Source organism: Lissotriton helveticus, chromosome 5_1 (assembly GCF_964261635.1).
Source record: "Lissotriton helveticus chromosome 5_1, aLisHel1.1, whole genome shotgun sequence".
Classification (NCBI taxonomy): Eukaryota; Metazoa; Chordata; class Amphibia; order Caudata; family Salamandridae; genus Lissotriton; species Lissotriton helveticus.
The window spans coordinates 1,638,765,284-1,638,792,049 of record NC_136065.1 but is presented as its reverse complement, the minus strand read 5'-3'; the positions used below and the strand labels follow the sequence as shown (position 1 = coordinate 1,638,792,049).

General features: G+C 49.0%; 1 protein-coding gene across 2 annotated transcripts in view; it reads right to left on the bottom strand.

Moving 5' to 3' along the window:
* The window catches only part of TOX4 (TOX high mobility group box family member 4), a 434,522-nt gene that overhangs the window by 65,904 nt on the left and 341,852 nt on the right, over positions 1–26,766 (bottom strand). For both annotated transcript variants that reach the window (XM_078644844.1, XM_078644843.1), the window contains exon 8: positions 7,040–7,218. In XM_078644844.1, coding sequence (XP_078500970.1) covers positions 7,040–7,218 — 179 coding nt within the window. The remainder of the gene's footprint in view (positions 1–7,039; positions 7,219–26,766) is intronic.

Below are 26,766 nucleotides of genomic sequence, written 5' to 3'. Positions count from 1 at the left end.
AACTGACGTGGGCTGGAACACCGGGTGATGACACACCACATAGGCAACACTCTTGTGGGAGAACTAAACTTAATTTCCTGGAACGTCAGTGGGCTACTGAACAAAGTTAAGCGGGTGGCAGTACTCCGTTTAGCTAAGTGCTATGATGCGGATATTCTACTACAGGAGACTCATCTCCTGGGCAACAAGGTCCCTTGCCTCATCAGGTTTGGCTTTACCACAGTCTACCATTCCGGATTCACACGAGGTGCACGGCGGTCCTAGTTCTCCGCCGTGTCCCGATTCAAGTTTTTAAACACTGGCTGGACCCAGGTGGGCGCTTTATCATGATTTCTGGCCCAGTGGCAGGAGATTTAATGAAGTGGGTTTCTGTTGCAGTAACCCAGCCCCAATTTTTGCCTGATACCTGATGCATTTTTCCTTGGTGTGCCCTGGGTCCCTGCCAATCAGGTACCCAGGGCCTCTGTTCCTTCCCTAAAAACTTTATTGAAGCCTAAACCCAATTGTCATTTCTGGCCACGTCAGCCGTCTGGTAAATGGTACCCGCGGTATCCAGAGAAGACCCCTAAGGGCTGCAGCACTTATTGTGCCACCCTTGGGGGCCCTGTACCCTGACACAGACACACTGCTTTTGCAGGCTGAGTGTCCTGGTGCAGAACTAAATAAAGAGCCAACATGGCACACATCCCTGTGTGCCATGCCCACAAACCCACTGCCCTGGAATACATCAGTCACCCCTCTAGCTGGGTGCCCTATATGCCAGTGGTGTGGGCACAGGTGCATGAGCCCTGTGCCCCTACAGTACCCAGGGCCATTCCTGGGCACTGTAAGTGCGGTGATGTCATTAAGAGTATATAGTGCTGGGAGGTTGTCATTACGAACTCCACAGCACCATAATGGCTACACTGAAGACTGACAAGTTTGATATCAATCTTCTCAGCACATTAAACCCACACTGATGCCAGTGTGGGATTTAATGTAAAATGCACTACAGAGGGCATCTTAGAGATAGCACCCGAAACCTGCCACACAGCAGACATGTTGCTGGACCCCTGGGTAGAGAGCCATCCACTCTCCTGGGTCTGCAACAATGCAAGTCCTGGGCGAGGTGCTAGGTCTCCTCCCCCATGATGGGCAGGGGAAGCTTCAAAGGCATTCTGCCTTTGTGAGCTTCTACAGGACACACTTGCTGTACTCAGCAACTGGCCCCCACCAGTTCTGACCCCCCACTCTGGCGGGAAGACTGGCGGGAAACCCGCAGTGAGGAAAGGGGGTGTGCCAGTCTGTGCCAAATCCATCCCTCAGGTGGGAGAGGCGAGGTAAAGCACAATTCCGGGCATCTTGAGGATGAGGAGCCCTGCCCAATCAGAGAAGCTCCTGCCCCCCTCCCACAGGAGAGGAGCAGGATAGGGGGTGTACTCACCCCAGGGCAGGGACCCATTGGTCCCTGCCCTCACACTACCTGTAACACCCCTAAAGTTAGTATTTAGGGGCACCCTGAACCTTCCTTCCCCAGATCCGGATTCAAAAACAAGCAAGAAGATCAAGAAACCAGAAGACCTACCGCGCACCTGCTAACAAGAGGAAGACACCAACTGATTTGGCCCCAGCCCTACCGGCCTGTTGATCCTTGAACCTGCTCCTGTGGAACCCAGCCTTCAGTGTTCAGCAACCTCAAAAACCCTGGAGGATCGGACTACCTTGCGACTCTACCAAGACTGGGACTCCCACGAGCAGTGGTTCTGCTCAAACAGAAATACCCCTGGTGCCAGCCAGGAACCGCGCATCCAGGACACTCTGCACCAGCCGAGCTAGGCCTGTGCCTGAGTGGACAAAGACCCTGAAAACGTCCCCCGCCGATTGTGACCTGTAATCCAGTGCCCAAGAACACTCATCGACAACCCAGACGACGCCTGCAGCCTCACAGCAAGGGACCCCCTCAACCGCGACCAGCAGAGGGTAAGATTTCCCGACATCAAAAGACAACCCTGCACCCAGCGCCCCACAGCTCCCTGTGCCCAACTCCTGGGTGCCTACCTAACCTCCAAGATCCCAACTTACCCCTCAAAGTGTTGGTCGCTCCTGAAGAATTTCCGTTCCCGAGCCTGCAGCCTTTGTTCCCTTTTCAAGATCTCCATTGAATAACATCGAACGCCAGACTGCTCAAAAGCACCCTGCACCCAGCCGCCTGAGTGCCCCTGGCAGTGCAACCTTTGTCCTAATCTACTTCCCCATTTGCCCTGAGCAAGTGACCGGGAGCCCAGCTCCCACAGCCGCGTGGCCTGCTAGCCAGCAGCCACCAACCGAAGGCCCCCTGCCTCGCATTGGATAACATTGGGCCTAACTATCTCTGCACACGGCTGCCCCTGTGCCGCTGAGGCTGTACCAACTGTACCTACCTGACCCTGGGAGACCCCTGAGTCTATACCCAGAACCTTAACTCTGCCAGTCGAGTACATACCCAAAAGCTGATAACTCACTTTTCTTCCATAGGGTAACATGGACTGGTTTCACTTGAAAGTGTGGAGTTTTGAAACTTTAAAATGTTCATCTAAAATCAGCCGAACAACGAATTCCGATTTACTCACCTGTTATCAGGAGAGAATTCAATGCTACTTCTGTTAGCCCAGCACTGACCCAGAAAAGTAATGTTAACCGCACTTACCAGTAACTTGAATTTCCTTCCATAGGATATCATTGCCTGATTTTTACTGAAAAAGTCTCCAAGTGTCGATTTTTGAAACTTACAAATATTCTTTAAAAATCGTGCCAACGAATGTAATTGCTTGCCTGTTTTAGATAGATGTCCCAGTACTGAACCTAGAAGCCCAGCACTGGATTACAAAATTAACGCAAAAATACTTTACCTGCAATTTGAATAACCAAAACGCTTTTACTTAACTGTTTACAGCATATGTCCTGGGACTGAATCTAGGATCTAGTCCTGTGGTTAGAAAAGTAATCTACGAAGTAACTAATTGCATTTAACTAAAAATTCCCATTGAGCTCAATGTTGCATTGTGTTTGAAATTGTGTTGCCTATTGCAACAAACTAACAATTGTATTCTAAGAGTCTATTGCTTATTGCCTATTTGAAAAGTATTTAACTAAAGTAATCCATTCTGAGAAAGTATATTTTGATACCTTCTTGGTTCTAAAATAAAACAACTATATAATTTGATACAAAACAATTGGCCTAGAGATCCGTTCTTGAGTGTGTGAGACCATTTGCTGACTGAGTGTGTACAACAAATGCTTTACACTGTCCTCTGATACTGCCTTACTGCTCGACCACGCTACCACTTTAGGGAGTAAGGTTATATCTAACTTTAGCCTCTGCCAAACTTCTAGGGACTGTGGACTCTGTGCACCCTGTACCTTACTTTGGTCCAGTATATAAAGAGCCACTATCTTACAGGAGAGCAAATGACGATAGGGAGCATTTATGCCCCCCTCCATTGGGCCAAACATTAGCGGACAAAATCACACAACTATGGGGTGACCTTCCTGGTTGCTTGATGATCCTAGGGGGCGACTAACGACATCATGACCCCCCAAGATCGATGGCGCGTGGTGCCGTCTAACAAATCCCCCACATCTCCAAGTTTAATATACTTGCACACACGCTGGGCTGGTCCGACTCGCGGCGCACACTACACCCTATGAAGTTCGGGTTTTCTTACGGGTCGGCAGTCCATCCCACAGTCGCGGCTCGACTGCATTTTTCTTCCACATAGCTATGCCCATAGACTAGCGCATTCCTCAATTTTGCCTTGAGGCCTCTCCGACCACTCACCCGTTCAACTGCGCCTGCGGGTCCAACGGACTCCATCCAAGTGGCGCATGTCCCCCTGGTTTCTTCGAGACGCTCAGTACCAAGAGGCTGTACGACTCTCTATTACAGAATATTTTCAGTTTAATGTGGGTTCATCTCCATCACACATAACTATATGGGAGGCTCTCAAACCTACGATCAGGGGGGTGGACATCAGCTTTCATACAGGTGTAAAACAGAGGAGCCTAGCACACGTGTTGCCATTAGAGGACCGCCAAGGTTAGAGTCACAAATGTTGGAAGGATCAGACCCTAGCTCTTGGCGTAATTTTTTGCATGTCCAACAACTAATCCATCAGCTTCTCACCGACAGGGCCAAGGAGGCATGGCTGGCGACTCAGCATCGAACCTACCAATGGGGCGACAAGCCCAGCCAAATACCCCATTGGCTAGGTCAGGCTAGAACTACCCCGACACAGGTTCCTCTTCTAAGGGCCCCAGATGGTACTTTATGCACCTACCCCGAATCTGGTGATTAACGATTGTTGGCACGGGTCCCAGTCAAACCCGGCCTATACAGCTGAACGTGTTGCCATGGCTGGCACCCCGTTGCTGCACCTCCTATACAGTACCGCATCATTAGACTCCCTTCTGGCGGGTGGTTAGGTCCATGGGATGATGGGGTAAGTTAACAGGCTCTACTCCTCTTTGGCACAGCACTTTTCTACAGCTCACTTCCGCGCTCTGTGGGTTTCGTAAATGGGACCTTATAGGGATTTCCACCCTGGGGAAGTCATGCAGGGCACTACCCTTAAATCCTTTCAAAGGCTGCAATCGGATTATGATCTTCATAAATCCAAGTTCCACCATTATTTGCAGCTCAGAAATGCTTTGGACCCACTGAATCAACGCCTAGAGACCCTGACAGAGTTCCATCAGTTGGAGGGCCGCCTACTAATAGGGAACATCGGGGACCACAAAATCAGGCAAATTTACCAGACACTCAATACACACACCAAAAACACTATCGACAAAACCAAAGCGGCTTGGGCAGCTGACCTGCCGGCTCTCACAGATGATGACTGGGCTGAAGCCCTGGCTAGCCCTCGGTATAATGCGGTGTCCACCAGATATAGACTCATTCAGTTTATGTATCGCCATTGGTTATGGAAAATGGGTGCACTCCAGACCCCCATATGTCTCCGCTGCCGAGCAGACTATGGCTCTTTTCTACATACGATGTGGAACTGCACGGTGATCTAGCCGTTTTGGACTAGCGTTTAACATCCTGCCTGGGCCAGGTCCCGACCTTTACTATTCCGCTTGACCCCAGACTTGTGCTATTACACAGCACAGACGACATCAGGGGGAACCGCTACAAGCAGCATCTTTTATTCCTGGGCCTCACCTTAACCAAAGAGGGACCTAGCACAACGCTTTAAAGACCCGTCCCCGCCCTGTGTAACTAACAGGAAAAAGGCAATGGATAGATGCATGACCGTCGAAATTGTAGTTTTCAGGTGAGAAGGTGCCCACAAAAACATGGAAAGAGCGGGTCTCGTTGGGCGGCCTATAGAGGCGTAGACCTGCCCCCACTGTCGCAGTCTGCTACCCATGACCCCATTGATAGATTGATGGCTAGCAACTCACCTGTTTAGTGTACTGCTTTAGACTTTCTGTGGCTGGTAATTTATATATGATGTACTTGCAATACTCTACATGTGTGTATGGTGTTGTTAGTAATTTTGTAGTTTGTTGCTTGGCGGCCTCATGGGGATCTATACAATGTACCATTGGTTTTTTATCTCATACGTTCAATTTGTATTATCCTCGCTGGGCTTCGCCCATTTGGTACGCTGGAAAATCAATCAAATTGGTTTAAATAAAAAAATTGGAAATAATCAGTACGAATGAAACACGTTACCACCTACTCACCCCCGCAGTCTACATAGAGGACAATAGAGACATTAACCCAAGAAAGTTGTACATATTGGATTCAATATGTGTCTCTCACACTAGGCCTACGGTATGAACAACAGGAACTCAAAAGGATTCAAATAGGTAGGGCAACTAGAGAGTAACACAACTAGAGAGTAACCCAACTAGAGAGTAACCCAACTTTTGCCTTGGACACATGTGAACGATTGTTTTTTTTTTTTTAGGCACGGGGAGATTAAGTGATTTGCCCAGAACCACAGGATGTTGAGCATCATTGCCGAGACTCGAACCTGGTTACCCAGATTCAAAGTCGACCGCTCTAAGGCTACATCCTCTCCTCTGTGGAAGTCCAGTCTCTGTGGAAAGAGAAACGTTTCTTCTCCCCCCCACCTTGAGCCCTTCAAGCTACCCACTGTGGTGAAAACCTTGTGTCTTTTGTGGTTCTTTTCGACATCTTTTTTACACAATTTGCAATCTTTGGTTGAATGCATAGGTGGTAAACAGACCACAAATTATATGGGGCGGGGGGAATTCGTAAGCAGAAAAAGCTTCAAACGAGTATGAAGTAAAACAAAATAATTGCCATTTGAGGTAAATCCTCAGAGAGTAGGGTTTTAAAACACTAGATGTGTTCTCAGATGTGTTCAACATGAGCCTGAAAAAAAGCTTAGCCTTTGGGGCAACCGCCAGAACAAGGAATGGGATATGAAGTTGCATGTTCCTTAAATCGACAGTGCATTCTTTTTACCTCTGTGTTAAGCACATTAGGCCTGTATTTCATTAATATATTTTCTTTCTTAATTCAAAACTGTTCTTCTGCAATGTTGGCCTTAAATACTGTTGAAAGTTAAATCTCATAGGCTCATCCTTCAATTTTGCTTTATACACTATTGAAAATTAAGGAATCTATAAAAAAAAAATGTTGCCCATTAATGCTTTGGAAATTTTGACCAAAAATGCGAATGACAGCTATTCAGCCCTGATAGGTAGGCATGATACGTTGATGATTAAGTGCTTTGGTGTGACTACATGCAAACGGAAAATTTCTACGTTTACGACTATAAGTGAAAATCCTACAATGAAGCACTTAGCATGGGTTCTAAAGCAATCACAGGAGCTGAAGAAAAGGCCCCTTGTATATCCGGAGCAAAACTTAAAGATGTATATGGAAGAAAAGCTTGTGTTCAGCAACACATATGCAAGAGAGATATGTAGATCATGGTGTTGATTGCTCAGAAATATGGAGGCTTTTTATAAAAAAATGTTTTAGAACTGGTACAATTTTTATGCTGACATCCCAACATTCTTTATTTGGTTTTGTTTTTACCTGCAATGCTTTGCCACACACTCATTGCTGCAGTACTCATTGTCCCAGTCCTTGCTCTCCATTGGCGGGTTCCCACATCCAGAACGCACACAGCGAGGCTCAGGGGATTTCGGTTCAGGAGCCGTAGGTGGAGAACTGCTTATCAGCTGCACTTCCATCTGCTGAGGTGGTGACTCTATCTACAGAAGTAATTTTAAGATACCAGAGGTGGGATGGTGGTTAGTTCGGACCAACTCTGCACATTAGCATATTGTCAGCTTTGAGGGAGTTAGGTGAAATTTGATGTAGTACTGGCCATCTCTCAGTAAAGTTAAAAGAAGACATGCTATGGAGGGCAAGCAATTCAACATTTAGGGAAATAAAGCAAAACATCGGCCCAATAATCTTAATCAGTCACATTCCTACAGAAAGGTAAACTATTCACTTATGGCAGAAGCTCTGAAAAGCAGATACCGTCCTTCAATTCACGCACAGAATATTCCTCTGTACTGGGCAACTTTTCTATACGAGAAGGATCCCACACAAGAAATGACATTTGTAACACTAGTACTTCCATTGCAGGAATTCTTCGACAAAAAGTTCAGTATGTTTACTATTTTAAGCATGTGAATAGCTAAATGTCTCCTATGCAGAAAATGGAGAGACACACACACACAGAAAGGGAGATAGACAGCAAAAGAAGCTAAGGAAATCAGCAAGGGATTACTTAAGTTGCAGCAACAAAATGCCAATACTAGGTAAGAAAAGAATGCTTACCTCAAACAGACAGGCCAGCTTATCTGGAGGAGGAGTGTTGCTGCAATTAGACACGCTTAGATTCACACGGTGTGCATTACTCTGCCATCTAGTCGTTGGGTCCAGAACAGTACACTTAAGACGGCAGTGACTATTTTGTGTCTTGTCCATCTCCTTGTGACGTCAGATGGATACCCATCAAGTCCCTGTATGTGGTTGCCACCTTCAAATTACTTTTATGCTTCTTAGTTTCCTAATTTTTTCGAATTAGTTAATTTGCCTTCTCCTGCAACTCTGATTAGTCACCTCTCTTGCCTGGATGGGTGCAAGGGTATCCAGAAAAGTATTCAAGCTGTAAAACTACTTGAAGCTCCAACTACTGTTCTCCATGTTTGGAGCCTTTCATAGATACATTTGCTTGTATGAATCGCAGTCATTGTATCAGGAATCGCCAGTAGCAAAGTTAAAAAGCAATAATACGGTTTCTGGTGGATGCTCTACCTAACCACAGATTCTTCACCTTATAATAATCCGCCTAGATGCCGGACTGGAACTGGGGATTTTTTTTTTAGCAATGCTCCTGCACGCTGGCATGTGACACTGTGTGGCTCAGTGCCGACTCAACACAGTCACAGAAATCACCAAGTAGAGACATTTATAATCTCCATCCTTGCATGCTGATGTCAGTTTCTCGACTTTTCCTGTTCTGTGCCCTCAGACGCGCAGAATTGTTGGTATCAGTGTGCTGATCACTAACTTGGTACATTTTTATTTGTTAAAAGCGGCCCCATGAAGGAACAGGGAGGTGAGAAGGCTGTAAGGAATCTGCAGTTAAACTGAGTATCCACCAGAAAGAGTGTTACCAAAAGTAAGTAACTGGTTATTTTGAATGAATTTTCTAACCGCCGATACCTTGCCTTAGAATACATACCACAGGAGTATCTCCCAAAAGGTGAAGTGGGGCGAGACCAAAACATCTTGGTAAACGGAGTTGGGGTTCTTGCTGGACGTGACTGATAAGCAATTAGTGCATAATGAACGTATGCTCTGATGCCAATGTCACAGCATAGCAGATGAAGGATAGGCACTTCTTGTGTCAACCTAACAGTAGAAGCCTTGGTCCTGGTAAAATGGCTTCTCAGGCCTTTAGAGAGTTGCTTCTCAGGCACTGCATAGCAGATGTTAATGCAGGGGACTATCCGCCTCAATAGGGACTTCTTCAGCACAGCCTTCCCTTTTTTTGCTCCAGAAGGCACCACAGAAAGCTGATCATTCACACAAATGTCATTGGTACGATCAATTTAAAAACTCCAGGTCCTTTTGAAAACCAACCGATGCAGCCTCACCTGTTTCGAGGAGCAAGATGGAAAAAAAAAGCTGGAAGAGTGATTGCTTGCTTAAAGTGAAAGGGAAAAAACCTTTTGTCAGAAGGCTGCTTGAGTCCTCTGCACCAATTTGTCTGGCAAAAAGGGTAGTATAGTGGTGGTGGTACTAAAAGTCTCTGCAGTTCACTCATGGACAAGCGGACACAATTCCAATGAAGAAAGTCTTCAAGTTGAGGAGATGCTGCGAGCAAATATTCATAGGCGTGAGTCATGCACATGAGGGATGGGTGTCAAACCTTTAATAAATCTAATCACAAAAGGTGATTTGAACAAGGATGGTTGGTCTGGCAACCCAATAACCTTTTCTTATACTGCTCCCTGCAAGGCCTTGCTAGGCTGAAGGCAGAACAAGTGAAAAGAGGTCAGACAGCTTCGTCTGTAAAAGGTCAGGAGCCACACCAGATTACAAAAGTGTCCCATTGTGGGTGGATTTCATGGAGGGGCGTCAGGCAGCGAGGATGGAATCCCCCACTCCAGGCAGCACATTGAATGCAATGGAAGTGTAAGTTGTGTTGCGAAGATTTTGTTGTAGGATCCTTCCCTGCTATGGTGGTATGGGATCAAGCGTGTGTCCGGCGGTGTGGGTGGGAGTCATGACGAGCTGTTTGAGTCGGAGGTTGGCGAGGTTGTCGAACAGGGTGGTGGAGTTAGCGGTGTTCTTTTACTCAAGGTGGATGTTCAGGTCCCCGAGGAGGATAAAGTCCGTGGACGTAAGAGCGATCTTGTAGCGGATGGCTATGGCGATGTCGGGAGCCGACGAGTCGTTCAGCCAGGTCTCAGTCAGGAAAGTGATGACCGGGGAGGATGTGTCGAGCAGGTCCCAGAGTTCAATGGCGTGTTTGCGTACGGAGCGGGTGTTCAGGAGTATGCATCTGAGGTGGTTGCGTCCTGTCCTGGTGGGTGGATTGCCGGGTCTGTTGCTGGTGAAGCTGCAGTTCCAGCAGGGGAAGGGCACTTGGGTGCGCTTCGGGGTGGCCTGGAAGCAGGAGTGAGTTCGACCGGTGTTGAGTGCGTGGAGGGTGCTGGCATCGTAGCGGAGTCGGGCGTTGTGGTGGTGTTCGTGGAGCCAGGGGTTCTGGCGCTGGGCGCCGTCCAGGCGCGGCCGGGCGCAGACGGGCTTGCCTTAGGCACGCCAGCGGCAGGACCGTGCAGCAGTCGCATTAAGAAGGGGAGGGGGCGGGTGCGTGCTGTATCGGTGGACGGGGTCGCAGGGGCAGCAGCATCGGGAAAGCGCAGGCAACACTGAAGGTGCCCGGAGGAAGGGGGCACAATACCAGAATAAAGTACAAATAGAAATAAAACTCAACGCACACACAATATGGGGCACATGAGAGGTGGTTAGGAAATTACGGCAAGCACAGGTGGCAGGAGCAGTTACCACCGGGTGGACTGCTGGCTCGAACCTAGGAGCTGGGAGGTAGTCAGAAGTGCGGCGTGCAGGTAAGGCTGCTGGGGAGAGTTACAGACTGTGTCGAGGGCGAACCCACTGGCACCCCAACAGGAGGCTTCTGGGGCTGAAGGCACACAAGAGGCAACATGAAGCATGCCATATATGTGGAGCATGTCCTTTAAGGCCTTGATTTGCTGCAAAAAAGCCACCCCAAGCACCACAGGACTACGTCGTACGGGGGGCGGTCACAGACATCTGTTTGGGACACTCCATTCAAGGCTTTCAACCCTGTTGTTATGGGGGTGACGTTTCCTTTGCATACTGGTTTAAAAAAAAGTAAACTTTTGGAAAAGCACTCTGAGACAAAAGGATTAGAGCTTCGAATCTGCATCGGACAGTGTGAAAAGAGATGAACTGGCATTACACCCCTGGGTGGCGCTTATATGCAACAATGCTTGTCACTTGAGCAGAACAATGGTGTGGTGCCGCACAATGACGCCTACTGGCACCCTTGAGTACTGGTCTTGAGTTTCCGGATCCAGGTATACTCCTGGGAGGATCTTCACAAGGTGAGGAATCTGCACTTAAAAAGTATCCATCAGAAATCCACTAAAACTTGCAATGCTACCGCTATCTCCAACTATCCCATGCACAAAAAGTTAATAATGTGCAAAACCCAATTGATAGTCTCAAATGTAGATTGGCAAAATACATAGGACCTTTAGAAGACTGACTGGAATGAGGCATGTAAATACCTTAGTGAAGTTGCCATAGATGAGATGTTAGGCCAACTCATCTTCAAATACTACACCATATCTATATTACCGAGGTACAATAGGTCAAAACTGGTGGACCCCAGGACAACATTTGGATATAGGGCAAGTGGGCACTTTTCAATGCACAGTATAGGTATGACACAGAATACAAACCTTCTGGTGCACAATCCAAACAGCTAATTCACAAAACTATTGATTTAGTCTTTAAAATGCCAGTGTAAATGGCACTACTGACAATATGAAAAGAGTGCGTCATGCTCAGTTATGAAAAGTTTTTTTGTAACAGCTGTGAAAGTGGCTAGAAGAGACATTGTTAAGCAAGGATGATATGGAAAAATTGCATAGGGACAGTTATGGAAAGATTTTAGCTTTAGCTGTGATGGTGGCAATACCTGTGTTTTTCCCTAAAACTGCACCCCAATTGGCCTTTAAGGCCCCTGCAAGTCCCTAATAAATGGTAACTGGGTACATAGGGCATGGTGACTTAAGGTCATTACCTAGGCCATGCAGATTGCCACTGCAGCATGCATGGCTTGATGCAGACAAAACAACTAAGTCGACATGGCACACTGTGTGCTATGCCACCTAGCACTGACTAAGATATAAATAAGGTACTCTTCTGGCAGGCCTTCAAAGCCCTAAGACAGGATGCACTAAATCACTGGTATGGGCATATCTGCATGAGCCCCACCAGTATTAGGGTCTATTCCTTAATATTGTAAGTGCCAGGGAAGCCATAGAGAGTACATGGGCTGGGACAATTCAAGTCCCACCGCACCATGGTGGCTTCACTGAATCCAGGGGTGTTCGTTACCAAACAGCTCTATGTAATAAATCCACACGGATATCAGTGTGAGATGTATTAAAACATGTACTCAGAGGGCACCTCAGAGATGCCCCCTGAAAACCTACCGACCTTGGTGTGGACAGTGACTGGCTTTAGGCAGCCAGCCAAACAGTCCTGTTTCTGGACCCCTGGGTGGAGTAAGCCTCTACTCAGACCAGAAACAATGCACAACCTTGGAAGAGGTGTCACACCACCTCCCCCAGGATGGGCCAGTGCTCAAAGGGGAAGCTTCAAAGGCCTGCTGCCTTTGTACTGTGCCCACCTTCGCCAACTCAACCCCTCAGATGGAGAAGGTGAAGTTAAGCTCACTTTTCAGTCCTTTCAACTTTGAAGATGAGGGGACACCTCCACTCAGGGCTACCTCACTGCCCCCTCTCACAGGAGGGTGGCACAATAGTGGGTGTAGTCACCCCAGGTAAGGTGCCCATTGGCCCTACCTACTGCTCCCCTAAAACGCCTCCTAAATTTAGTATTTAGGTGGCTCTCCTAGACCCAGAAACCAGATCTGCAACAACCTAAAAAGAAAGAAGAAATCCCTGCAGAGAAAACTGAAGACGGCGACTGCCTTGGCGCCAGCCCTACCGGCATATTTCCAGCTCCTGCGAACCTGCGACCGGTCTTGCAGCCAGCAACCTCTGAAACCCTGGGAGGACTGCCAACCTCCTTGGACAGCGGCCCTGTCCAGAAGAAACAGACTTCAAGGGCTCCGGAACCAGCTAGAAACGCGATCCCTGCCCACTCTGCACCCGACGTCCATGGCAGAGTCGGAGTAGCCCACCTGTGTAATGAATATGCTACTTACCAGTATGCATCTGTTCTTGGCATGTAGGGCTGCTAACATTCATATCTGTAGCATAGATTGCCGCCTAGTGTTGGGTCCGGATGATTGCACATTGTTGTCCTGGAAGAGTCTTCGAAGTATCACGAGATAGGTGGCTCCTCCCCTGGACTACAGTGCGCATGGGCATCGACTCCATCCCCAGATTGTTTTTAGCCATTGTGGCAAAGATGGAGTGTAACAGTGAAAGTGATGGCCATGCTAGAGATTAAATGCAAGAAAAGTCTGCAGCCGCTACGGGCGCCGGGGAGGAGGGCGGGCGATATGAATGTTAGCAGCCCTACATGCCAAGAACAGATGCATACTGGTAAGTAGCATATTCAGTTTGAGGCATGTGGGCTGCTAAATTCATATCTGTAGCATAGAATACATAGCAGTCCCTCCATTAACGGCGGCCGCCCGTGCCAGCTGCAGAAGTCTGAAAAAGTGTTTTAAGAACAGCCTGTCCTACAGCTGCCTGCTGTTTGGAATGCACATCTACACAGTAATGTTTGGTAAACGTATGTGGTGTAGACCATGTGGCTGCCCTACAAATGTCTTCCAAAGGAATGTTACCCAGGAATGCCATGGAGGCCCCCAACTTGCGTGTGGAGTGTGCTCTGGGGGGGACCGTTAAGGTGCGCTTAGCCTTCGGATAGCAAATCTGAATACACTTAACGATCCACCTGGCTATTCCTGCTTTGGAAATGGGGTTGCCTTTATGCTGGGCTGCGAAGGCAACAAAGAGTTGCTGTGTCTTTCTAAAAGGTTGTGTTCTGTTAATGTAGTACATAAGCGCTCTTTTGACATCAAGCGTATGGAGCATCCTTTCTGCTACCGTTTCTGGGTTGGGAAAGAATGCGGGCAGTTCGATTGTTTGATTGACATGAAACTGCGACACCACCTTAGGGAGAAATTTGGGGTTAGTGCGCAGCACCACCCTGTTTGAATGAATTTGTATAAATGGCTCTTGAATGGTGAGCGCCTGTAGCTCACTAACACGTCTTAGAGACGTTATGGCAATGAGAAAAGCCACTTTCCATGTGAGGAACTGAAGCTCACATGAATGCAGAGGTTCAAATGGGGGACCCATCAATCTGGTGAGCACCAAATTGAGGTTCCACACAGGAGCTGGCGGTGTCCTGGGAGGGATGACCCGCTTCAGCCCTTCCAGGAATGCTTTAATGGCAGGCACCCTGAAGACAGAGATGCTGCCTGTTTTGGAGATAAGCCGCTATGGCGGATAAGTGTATCCGAATGGAAGCGTATGCTAGATTGCATTTGTAAAGATGCAACAGATAGCAGATGATATTAGGAATGGATGCATTGAGCGGGTTGATAGCGTGCTCGGTACAGTAGATGACAAACCGCTTCCATTTTGCTGCATAGCAAGCTCTGGTAGTGGGCTTCCTTGCCTCCCGGATGATGTCCATGCATTCAGGGGGCAAATCAAGGTAGCCAAACTCTAAGACCTCAGGAGCCAGATCGCCAGATTGAGCTGCTGCGGATCCGGGTGCTGAATGTCGCCACGGTTCTGCGTTAAGAGCCGGGGTGTGAGGTGCAGTCTTTGATGCGGTACCACGGAGAGTTCGAGGAACGTGGTGTACCACGGTTGTCGCGCCCACGTTGGAGCAACTAGGATAAGCGTCAGCGAGTGTTGCTTTAGCTTTCTTGCCACCAGCGGAATGAGAGGCGCTGGGGGAAAAGCGTACGCAAATCTGCCTGACCAGTTCATCCATATCGCATTGCCCTGCGATAGTGGGTGAGGGAACCTGGCGGCAAAACTTTGGCATTTTGCGTTTGCCTCCGTGGCAAACAGGTCTATCTGTGGATGACCCCACTGCTGAAGGTACGGGCGGAGTATGATGGATGTAACTCCCACTCGTGCATCTGGTGGCTGTACCTGCTGAGCAGATCCGCCATCTGATTGTTCGTGCCCGGGAGGTGTTCCGCCATGAGGAAGACGTTCCTCTGAATGGCCCACTTCCACATGCTCTGAGCCAGATGAGACAACTGTGGAGAGTGCGTACCTCCCTGCTTTTGAATGTAGTACATGGCTGTCATGTTGTCCGTCCGGATCAACACGACTTTGTTGCACAGATGTACTTTGAAGGACTTGAGTGCCATGAAGATTGCCATCAGCTCCAAGTAGTTGATGTGCATCTTCCTTCGTCGCGTTGTCCATAGTCCCTGCACCGTATAGTGGAGCACATGAGCCCCCCATCCCTGGAGAGGTGCGTCCGTTGTTAGTGTAATCTGTGGCACAGGCTCCTGGAACGGTCGGCCCTTGCAAAGGTTGTGTGGATTCCACCAATGCAGAGAGCTGTATGCCCGACCCGTCACCAACACTAGGTCGTTTAGCTGTCCTTGAGCCTGAGTCCACTGATGCGCTAAGCATTCTTGGAGCGGACGCATATGGAGTCTTGCGTGTGGGACTATGAAGATGCAGGAGGCCATCATGCCTATCAACTGCATGAACACTCTCGCTGGGAGTGAGTGTTGTGGTCTGAACTTTTGGATCAGCGCCTGGATGTTGTCGATCCTCGCTGGGTTTGGCTGAGCTGTGGCAGCCAGAGTATTGATCGTCGCTCCTAAATACTGCCACACATGGGCTGGCTGAAGGTGTGACTTCGGGTAGTTCAGTGTAAATCCTAGACTGTGAAGGAGGTGAATGGTGTGGGACATGTCTGCGGCGCACTGCTGGGCTGACTTTACCTGCACGAGCCAGTCGTCCAGATAAGGGTAGACATGTATACCCTGTCTCCGGAGGTGTGCCGTTACTGTCGCCAGACATTTTGTGAACACTCTGGGAGCAGTGGTCACTCCGAAGGGGAGTACCTTGAACTGGTAATGCCTGTTTTGGATGGTGAACCTGAGGTACCTTCTGTGGGATGGGTGGAGTGGTATGTGAAAGTAAGCATCCTTGAGGTCCAAGGTTGCGAGGAAGTCTCCCTGTTGTAACAAGGGAAGAACCTGCTGCAGTGTCAACATGTGGAAGTGTTCTGAAAGAATGTACTGGTTCAAGGGGCGTAGGTCTAGAATCGGTCTGAGTGAGCCGTCCTTTTTTGGGATTAAGAAGTACAAGGAATAAACCCCCGTGCCTTCTTCCTCCACTGGCACGAGCTCTATTGCGCCTTTTTGCAGCATTACCAGAACCTCCTGCTGCCATAAGTGCAAGTGCTCTGCTGGCATAGGACGGTGTTTTGGGGGCATGGGTGGTGGGGTGGATGTCAGTTCTAAACAATAGCCGAACTGGATAAGTTTCCTGACCCACCTGTCTGTGGTGATGGACTTCCAGACGGGCAGGAACTGTTGGAGTCTCCCCCCGACAGGTGTTGGATGGTCGGGGGCAGTGACAGGGAGTCACTGTTTGTTGGCGGCAGAGGAACGGGAACTGTTGTTGCCTCTGCCTCTACCCTTGGCACTGTTTCCTCTGTATCCACCTCTGCCCTGCTTGCTGTAGGAGGATTGCGCACCACTTTTATTGAATGGCGTCTGCTGCGACATGTGCCCTCTGTTAACACCTCGATTGCCTGCGCGACGAAAAGTGTTCCCTCTAAATTGTTGTGACTGGAGAGCTCCCATGGACTTGGCAGTCTCGGTATCTTTTTTGATCTTCTCTAGGGTGGTGTCCACCTCTGGGCCAAACAACCTGTCCGGATTAACAGGTTGGTTGAGGATAGTAGTTTGTATCTCTGGCTTGAATCCCGAGATGCGGAGCCATGCCTGACGCCTCAACATCACACTAGTGTTGATCGCTCTCGCTGCTGTGTCCGCAACATCTAGCGCACACTTTATAGCAGCGTTGGAGATGAGCTTCCCCTCCTGGATAATCATTTCAGCTCCCTCTTTAAACTGGTCTGGGAGGTGTTGTAACAGCTGCTCTAGGGTGTCGTAGTGTGCCCTATCGTATCTGGCCAACAGAGCTTGCGTGTTTGAGATGCGCCATATGTTGGCCGCCTGAGCTGCTACCCGCTTCCCAGATGCCTCCAGCACTTTTGACTCTTTGTCTGGGGGAGGAGCTTCACCCGTTGTTTGGGAGTTTGCCCTCTTGCGGGCATTAGAGACCACTAAAGAGTCCAAAGGCAACTGGCCCCTTATGTAAGTGGGGTCGCCAGGTGCCGGTCTGTATTTCTTCTCAATGCGTGGGTTTACAACCCGAGATCTTGTGGGCTCTTTGAAAATGTCTGCCGCATGCTTAAGGACCCCTTTCAACATTGGGAGAGTCTTGACAGTTTTTTCAGCAGTAGAGAAAGTGTCAAAAAGGAAGTCCACCTCCACGGGGTCAGCATGCATCTCCACCTTATGGTTTGTAGCTGCCCTTTCAATTAAGGCATTAAATGCCGCAGAGTCCTCAGTGGGAGACGGCTTCACGTTATAAACCTGAGGATCCTGGACCGTTTGCTGGTCCCCTCGATCACCAGAGTCCATCCATGAGTCCTGTAGCTCATCAGGCTCTGTATGAGCAGGAAAATTGTACTCCTCATCTTGCTCCCCTCCATCCCCATCAGAGTATGTGGGTGAAGGTGTTGCACTCCTCCTATGCTGAGGAAGAATCTGCTCCACCAGAACCGGTGTTTCTGCTGCAGGCTTCTTACGTTTCAGAGGAATGGTAAACGACTGCAACGGTTGTGAAGTAATCTTCCTCTTGTATAGCGTGAGTTTCCCGGTGTCGGCATCGATGAAATGCTCCGACCGTTCTTCAACCAAAGGGTGTCGAAGACCCACAGTCCCAGCCGGGTGAGTGGACGTCGACACAGTGTCCTTGGGCACCGACCGCGGTGCAAAGGCCTTCGGCGCCACCTTAGGCGGCAACTTGTAGAGGAGCGGTGCCGATGTGGTCTTCGGTGTGTCTGCCGGCTTCGGTGCGGAAGGAGTCTTTGGTTCCGATGCCAAAGCCTTGTCCTTAAGGCGCTTGAGGGAGTCCGAGACCTGCTTCGTAAAGGAAGCGGACGGCTTCGTCGATCCGACCGATGTCCTTGGTCCGCCCCCAGGGGAAGACCCGAGCGTGGATGACTTGTGCTTGTCCGTTCGAGGCGCAGGAGCACCCTTGACTGGTGCGCCACGATCACCGTCCACAGCTGCAGACGTCGATGCCGACGGCTTCGGAGCGACGGGTTTCCCTTTAGGAGGAACGACCCCAGACTTTGGCTCGGCGCCCTTCACCGACTTCGCGTCAACGGGCCCCTTGGTCTTCGGCGCGACAGACTGTCCCGATGTAGGCTGGACAGCCTTCTTGGACGTCGGCTTGTCTACCTTGGTTGACACCGGCCCGACGGGCTTCTTCGAGCTTGGCTCCTTAACCATCTTCGGCACCTTTGCCTGGTCGCCAGCTTGCATCGGTTTGGAGGCCCCCGAAGACGACGGCGTCGGTACCGGAGCAGACGTCTTCGGTTTCGATGGTGTGTCGGCCATTTTTGTTTTCATCGATACCGAGGGTTTCAGTTTCGGTTTCGATTTTAGTAATGGCGGCTCCGCGGAGGTGTCCGTAGCCGGGCCGGAAGGCGGGGCCGTGGACCGAGGTGTAAGGTCTTGGGTAAGGCCGCGTGGCGATCCCGTGACCTGAGCCTTAGTAAGAGTACGAACGGGGCATAGCTCTTCCTCCGAGCAATCTTCCATGGCCCCATATGCTTCGTCGTCGTCCCCTACCTTCGACGAGTTCCTCAATGTCTTGACTGTGGATGTCCGCTCCGTCGTCGGACTCGACCTCCACCGGGGTAGGGGAAATCTGCAGGTGACGGACTTGCTCGTCTACCGCGGGGTCGTCAAAGATGTCCACCGGTGCCGGAGCCGATCGCTGGGCCTCAAGGCGCGCCACGCGCCGAAGCTTGATCGTCTTCTTCGATCGAAATCTTGAACAGGCCATACAGTTGGCCTCGTCGAGGTCCGGCGACAGGCACTTGTTGCACACAGGATGGACGTCAATGTGTGGGTACTTGGATCCACACACGGGACATTTCTTGAATGGACTCCGCTCCATGCCGTCGAAGTCTTGCTGCGTCGACTAGGCCCCGATCACCGAAGAGTCACACGACCCCCCGTATATCCGACTCCACGAGCTAGAAGATAGACGGGACCGAACGCGAACAATACCGACGGTGCAAAGAAGGCCTTTTGGCCTTGAAAAAGTTCTATCACGATTCCGAACAGGAGATGTCGAAATCACATCCGAACCCAATGGCGGAAAAAAAACAATCTGGGGATGGAGTCGATGCCCATGCGCACTGTAGTCCAGGGGAGGAGCCACCTATCTCGTGATACTTCGAAGACTCTTCCAGGACAACAATGTGCAATTATCCGGACCCAACACTAGGTGGCGATCTATGCTACAGATATGAATTTAACAGCCCACATGCCTCGAACTGAAGTGTCCCAGCGACCCTGACCTCGTGTTCAGCATTGGCTGACCTCTGCGGATCTCCACTGCGGTGCAGGCAGTGTGTATCCGGCTACGGTAAGAGGACTCTAATGTCGATAGGCACCCCGGCACCCGAAGTCTCTGGGCCTTGGTGAGCTGAATCAACGGTGCCCCTACGACTCTTTTACATCTCTACTTACTTCTGCTGTCGCTGGTCTCCTTCCCAAAACCTCCAGTGCAACACCAGCAGCCTGTTTGCCAAAAGAATTGGGCGCCCAGTGCTGAAATTGCACCCTGCACCTGGCCGCCCATGTCCCGCTGGTAGTGTTTGTTTGGTGATACTTTGTTGCCCTCCCCTGTGCGAACACCCAAAGTTTGGCCTCTGCAAGCAATTTACTTACCTGTAAGAAATGTGTCTCCTGGCACACCAGTCTACTTATAACATTGGGCCCAACCTTGATTTCGACTTCTGCACACAGCAGCTTCTGTGCCACTGGTGGTGCAATTTTGGTACTCACCGGACCCTTGCCTTTTGAAGACCTTTGGTCTCGAAGACTGTAATTGTAAGTGTATTACTTACCCGTTTAACCGCAATATTGTTTTCCCCATAGGATAACATTGAACTGTTCAGAAAACTTTGTGTCGATTTTTCAAAGTGAAAGGTATTTCTATTTAAAAACGTACTTACCTTCTTCCGAATGTCTTGGTCTTAAAATAAGATAGAAAGTACAAAAATAGTATATTTTTCTAAAATTGGTCTGGATCTACTTCTTGAGTGGTGTGCCCATTACTGGTCAAAGTTCTGCAATAAATGGCTTACACTCCTCTGTGTTAGGCCCAAGGCTGCTCACCCATGCTACCACTAATATAGCACTTTGGGTTTCACAGTGAGCCCTGTACACTTCTGGGGAACACCTGAACTCTGCATGGTATAACCACCTAGTGGGCATGCCATATATAGAGCCAGCTTCCTTCACCCAACATTTTCATAAAATCGCACACATCTGCATAAGACCTGTCACAATTCTTTTTCATAAAAATGAAACGGTGTTTTCACTGACTAACAGTAAGTGCTGTGCTTCCATTTCTATTTACACTCTGCACAAGACCATCCGCGGCATTGAAAAGCAACTAAAACAGATGGTGGAAAATCTGGGGACAGTGCAGAGTGTGAGGCAAGGCAGATGTACATGTTGATTCTATACATTAGTAGATTTACAGACAGTCACGTATCAATCTCCATCTTGCCCAAAAGAAAAAGTATTGTACCTTCAGTAACGTTCTTTCTGGAGGATTCTCTATGTAATAAAATGTTTACTTACCAGTTTTGCATCCTGAAGAGTCTTCTGGATTCACATGCGGTGCATCTATCCCGCCATCTAGTGGTTGGGTCTGGAATTGTATTTTGTCCTATTTCTTTTGTGTTCGTGTGTGGGGACGTCATCGACCAGCGTTTGGTGTTAAGTCCATCCCTTGTGTGACGTCAGACGGCTCACCAGAAGTTCCCGTGCGCCTCCACCATCAGATTCTTATCTCTCCTTTTCTTTTTTTTATTGGCGTCTGGGGTTCTAGGAACTTCCTTGTGTCTTGAGCTGCTGTTCTCCTCACCTGTTTGCTTCTCTCCCGCTTCTGGGGAGGTGGGGGTCGAATGTGAATCCAGAAAACTCTTCAGGCAGCAAAATTACTCCTACTGGTACCCGACCATTTTGTTTTGCAGCATGAATCCATTTAAGAAATCACATGCTATGCATCTGATTACGTAGCAGTGTTTGGTTCCTTAGGAAGCATGGGCTGAAATGTGGATGAACTGCCAAATGGGTGCTGTAGCACTTTTTGTCCCACCTGTGCTTTCTTGTTAAAATGGATGTCCACACAGTAACGTTTGGTGAAGGATTTGTGGGACAGCCCAATTTGCAGCCATGCAGATATCAGCAAGTGGTACAGGGAACGCAATGGTTGCGCCATTGTTTTGGATGCTTTGGTTGACGTGAAAAGGTGATATAAACTTTGATAGAAACTGTTTTACAAGAAATTTGAGAGGTGCACTCAATGAAGTCAATAGTACAAAAAGTTCATAAATTTTGTGAGTCTTCTGTTCCTTCTTTAATGGGTTCTTTATTTTCTCTTTTTAAAATACACAGGCACAGCCAACGCGTTTCATTCCCTTCAGTGCCTTGGGAATTTCATCAGGGCATTGAATTGGATCATCTTAATCCGATGGTCCAGAATATGGTTGCACCTTCAGTGTCGGTGCTGCAGGAGTATTGTCAACAGTATAACCCTTGTGTTCCTGGATGGTACGGAAGTGATGTACAAGGAATTATTTTGGAGCGTTGTTCCACAGTAAAGCAGCAATGGAATGTGGAAGAGAGAACGAAAGTTTGTCCTGGCCCCCGTTAACATGCGGTCTGTAGTGCAAGCGAGACTCAGTAAAAGGGGGGGGTGTGGGATGTACTAGTTAATGACTGACATCCATACGGGTTGCCAAATAGTTCTTGAAATGCGGGACCTGTGATAGGGTCTCCACAGCTTCCTGCTCCTCCACCTGGAATTTCCGAAGCCAATATGATAGAAACTGTGTTCGTTCTTAGAGCAACCTTGTCTTTGTGGATTTGAAGGAATGGGTTTAGGATCGTCAATGCTTGCACCTCAGTGACCCTGTGATGTGATGTGATGCTATTAGGAACGCGGTCTTTGGGGGTTAAAAACTTAAATTCCATCTTGTGCATTAGTTCAAATGAATCTGCCAGGAGTTGTGAGAGTACTGTTTTCAACTTCCAAATTGGGGCTGGTGCTCCTCTTGGTGGTGCCAATCTCTTTTATCCTCCAGGAATCTTTTCATTACTGGTAGTGTGAAGAGGTGGCTCCCTGTTCCTCTAGTGTAAGAGACAATGGTGGCCAGGAGGACCTTTTGTGGTGCATAGGATAGGCTGCTGTCTAGTAGGTGAGTAAGATATGTTAGCACCATCACATGATCTGTCCTTGACTCTAGTCTTTTTTGGTCTCTGCACCAGTGGGTGTATCTGGTTCACTTGACTGAGAAGCACTCCCTGATCTGTTTCCTTACCTCCTTCAGCATTTCCATATTCCTGGAAGGCAGTTTAAGGTGCCCACATTTTAGGCATTCAGGAACCCACTTCTAGCTTGAGTATGGAAGGTTCTGTGTAACACATTCCCCCGTTCTGCATTGACAAGTCCTGAGCTGCTTTGTATAGTATTATTTGTGCTTTGGAAATCTCTAGTAGATCTGAATGCCATGTACGTCTGGCCCATTGTGGGGTGATCCATATGAGTGACGTTCCAGGTTGTCTGGCCTTGTCCAGTACCCTTGGGAGCTGGGAAACCAGTGGAAAGGCATAGGCAACTTTCCATGATCAGTCCATCGACAAGGCATTCCACTTGGGCTGGCGGTGAGTAAACCTGGACGCGCAACTCAGGCATTTTTGTTGTGAACAGGCCTTTGCCATGCTGTTCAGTACTTCCTGCTTCATCTCCCAATTGTGGGAGGTGTTCTCTTGCCCGCTCAGCCTGTCCGCTTCAGTGTTCTGCTTCCTGAGGTGTATTGTTACCAGGGTCATGTTCCAGTGGAACGTCCACATCCATATCTATGTGCTAGTTTTGACAGTGGGTATTACTTTGTTCCCCCTGCTTAATTAGGTAGAACATTATGGTTATGTTGTCTGTCTGTATAAGCCCTGTCCATTCCCTCACATGTGCCTGAAAAGCCATCAGCGCTGGGAAGACCATCTTTAGTTCCAGGTAGATATGTGTTCCACTGCTTCTACAGTGCTCCAGAAACCTCAGATATTCAGATTCCCCATGTGAGCACCCCAATCTTTGAGGGATGCACCCGTTGTTATAGTCACCGTGGGAGCTTGAAAGATCTCAATACACTCCTGTTTGTTGGGTTCCACCATTCTATCTTCTTCTGAATCCGTGATAATAATAATAATAATATAATAATAATAATAATAATAATAATAATAATCCACATTTGTAAAGCGCACAATCACCCGTAAGGGTCTCTAGGCGCTGGGGGCCGTCGGGAAGATTAAGCGAGCTATTGCCCAGAGTCACATGGTGCTGGGCTAACCTGCCGCCGGAGCCGGGGATCGAACCCTGATCCCAGCGTCAGTCGCCCTGGCCGCGGCGCCACACAACCACTAGATCATCCCACCTCCCCACGGCTTGTCACCATCCGTTTCAGATCCATTCCTGTAGGGGTCGCATATGCAGTCTTGTATGAGGAAAATGCATGAAGCTTTGATGTCTGAGATTGCTCCTTTCAATAAAGAAGAGTTTGCTTGGTTGGTTGTTGTGGATGCCCTCTTATGGGTATATTGGTACTGTCCTCTAGTCCAATGTTGCCCCTAGAAACACCTTCACCCTCTTCAGGAGTGGTGATGATTTTTCATGGTTTATGGTAAAACTGAGGATTAGAAGAGTGTTGATGACTGCATGTCTCTGTGACATTTATGTTTTGAGGTTGCCTTTACCTACCAGTCATCCAGGTGTAAGTAAATGTGTATACCATGTCTTCTCAGGTGCGCTGCCAATGCTGCCAGGCATTTTGTGAACACCCTTGGTGCAAATTTTATTCCAATGGATAGCTAGAATCGGTAGTGTACGCCGTCTGAGGGGAATTTGAGGTATTTCTTGTGCCTCTGGTTCTATGTGTAGGCAGACATACTTTAGGTCTAGCGTGGCCATATAGTCTTTCCTTCCTAGGAGAAGGATGACTTCTTGTAACATCACTTTGAAATGCTGCGTTCGTATCAACTTGTTTAGGTACCCGAGGTCAAGGATTGGTCTCTGTGTTAATTCTTGTTTTGGTACTAGGAAGCATGCTGAGTAAATGCCACTGCCTGTTTACCTCAGAGGAAGTCTTTCTATTGCCTGCATTTTGAGGAGTTTCTTGACCTCTTCTAGCAAATGGACGAGTTCCAGTTCCCTTAGCGTTCTGGTCTTGGGTGGAGGGGGGCATGAGGCAGTGGTTTGGTGAGATCTATCTATACAGCAATCGTGTCGTCTTATATTTAATATCTGTTTGTCGGAGGTGATTGACCTCCATTCCTGGAGGAATCCTTCTATTCTTTCCCTCCCTGCCTCTGGACTTTCCCCAAAAGGGCTGCATCACCAGGTGTTGCCACAGCTGTTGAGCAGGTTGGTGTGCAACTTGTGGATGAAGCCATGCTGCTGGTGTTGTTTGGGTAGTGAGAAACCTTCTCTGCCTGCTGGTCTTCTGCTAGAGGCACCTCCCCCCGCTGAAGGACCCTCTGAACTGTTATGGCCCCCATGGCATTGGCCGTTTTATAGCTCTTCTTGACTTGTTGGGAGTGCAGCCCTGAAGAGAGCCTCCCCTGTGAGTGGCATGTTTATGACAGATACCTGCACTTTGGCCGTAAAGTGTCCATGCACATCTGTCTGCTGGTATCTGCTGCATCCACAGCATGTTTGAGGTAGGAGGTGGCCTCGAGGGGTAGCAGTTGAATCCTTCCTTGTGGGATTCTGAACCCAGATCCTGCCACTCCTCTTCGAACTAGCCTTGTTTCTTCATCCCGCTGGGCTCTTCCTCCTCGTAATAGAAGAAATGTCCTACTGCTCTTCCACACTTGGCTCTGGAGTTCCAGACAGTGTTTAAATAAACACTGTCTGGAACGAACCTTGGCATCGGTTGTGTTTTAACTAGAGGCTCGGATGGGCACAGTTTTGCATGAGAAACATGGGAAATAGCTGAATATACCCTACAAGTGGAACAGCGAATTAGCATAACAAAAAACAGGAGTTAAAATATGGATTAAATTTGAAAAGATGGATGAATTGATGGTTAAAAAGTTGAATTTGGAGCCATGTCGGCGTCACAATGCTGTGCATCTGGTTTGAGGCGGAAACTCGCCTCATCACTTAGTCTATTATTTAAGTGCCATCAGGGCAAGGCACTTTACCAGTCTGCACGCAGTTTATATATTATTGGATGAGTTTGTTTAAACTAGACTAAAAAGGAGTGCACCCCACGTTCCATGAACTGCTTAACACATCCCTGTGTGCCAGGTCTACTGCCCACTGCCCTGGCATAGATCAGTCACCCCTCTGGCTGGGTGCCCTATACCAGTGGTGAAGGTACAGGTGCATGAGCCCTGTACCCCTACAGTGTCTAAGTCCATTCTTAGACATTGTAAGTGCAGTGCTGCCATTACGTGTACATGGCGAAGGGAGTTTGTCATTACAAACCATAACGGCTGCACTGAAAACTGAGAAGTTTGATATCAAACTTCTCAGCACATTAGATTCACACTGATGCCAGTGTGGGATTTAATGAAAAATGCACAAAGAGAGCATCTTAGAGATGCCCCCTGAAAACCAACCTACCACTAGTGTCCAGGCTGAGTGGCTGCTTTAAGCTGCCACCAGACATGTTTCTGTGTCATAATTGGACCTCTGTGTCGAGAGGCTGCTGCTCTCGGGAGCCTGAAACAATGCACATCTTGGGACGGGGTGCCAAGCCTCCACCCCCAGAGTGGGCAAGGTCCACGAATGGAAAGTTTCAAATGCGTGCCGCCTTTGTGAGCTTCCCCAGGCCACTTGCTGCTTTCAGCAATTGGTCCCCACTGGTTCTGACCCCCACTTTGGGCGGGGGAAGAGAGGTGTGCCCACCTCTGCCAACTCCACCCCTCAGGTGGGGGAGGCGAGGTGAAGCACAAGTCTCAGTGCCCGCCATCTTGCAGATGGGGGACCCAGCCAACCTGGAAAAGGCTTATGCCTCCCTCCCACTGGAGGGTGGCGTAATAGTCGGTGTACCCAACCTTTTTACCTACCTGTAACGCCCCTAAATCTAGTATTTAGGGAAACCCCTAAAATTTGCTTCCTCAAACAAGAAACCAGAAGAACAAGGAACGAAAACAGCCGTGCCGAAGCTAACAAGAGGAGGACGTCCACTGACTTGGCCCCAGCCCTACCAGCCTGTCCCCACCTCGAACCTGCTCCAGCGAAATCCCGGTGTATCCTGCAGCCAGCAACCTTGAGAAACCCGGAGGATCTGCCTGCCTTCAATCCCAAAGACTCTGTCTCCCGTGAACACTGGATTTGTTCAAACAGACTCCAGCTCCACAAGGATCCGTGAGTTTGCACCACTCTGCACCCAACGCCCACGGCCCGAGTTAGAGTGGTGTAACACCAAGAGGAGGTCTCCCCGGCGATCCTGACCAGAGATATGGTGATCCCTGACCTGCCTCATGCCTCCAACCGACGCCTGCAGCCTCAAACTGGAAGGTCCTCCCAACCGCGACCAGGAGCTGGTAAGATCAGACCCTAAAAAGGACCCCTGCACCCGATGCCCCACGGCCTTGGGTGGCCCAAATGATAGTGCCTAACCAACCCCCAACATCCCAACTTACCCCTCCACATAGTGGTCGCACCCAG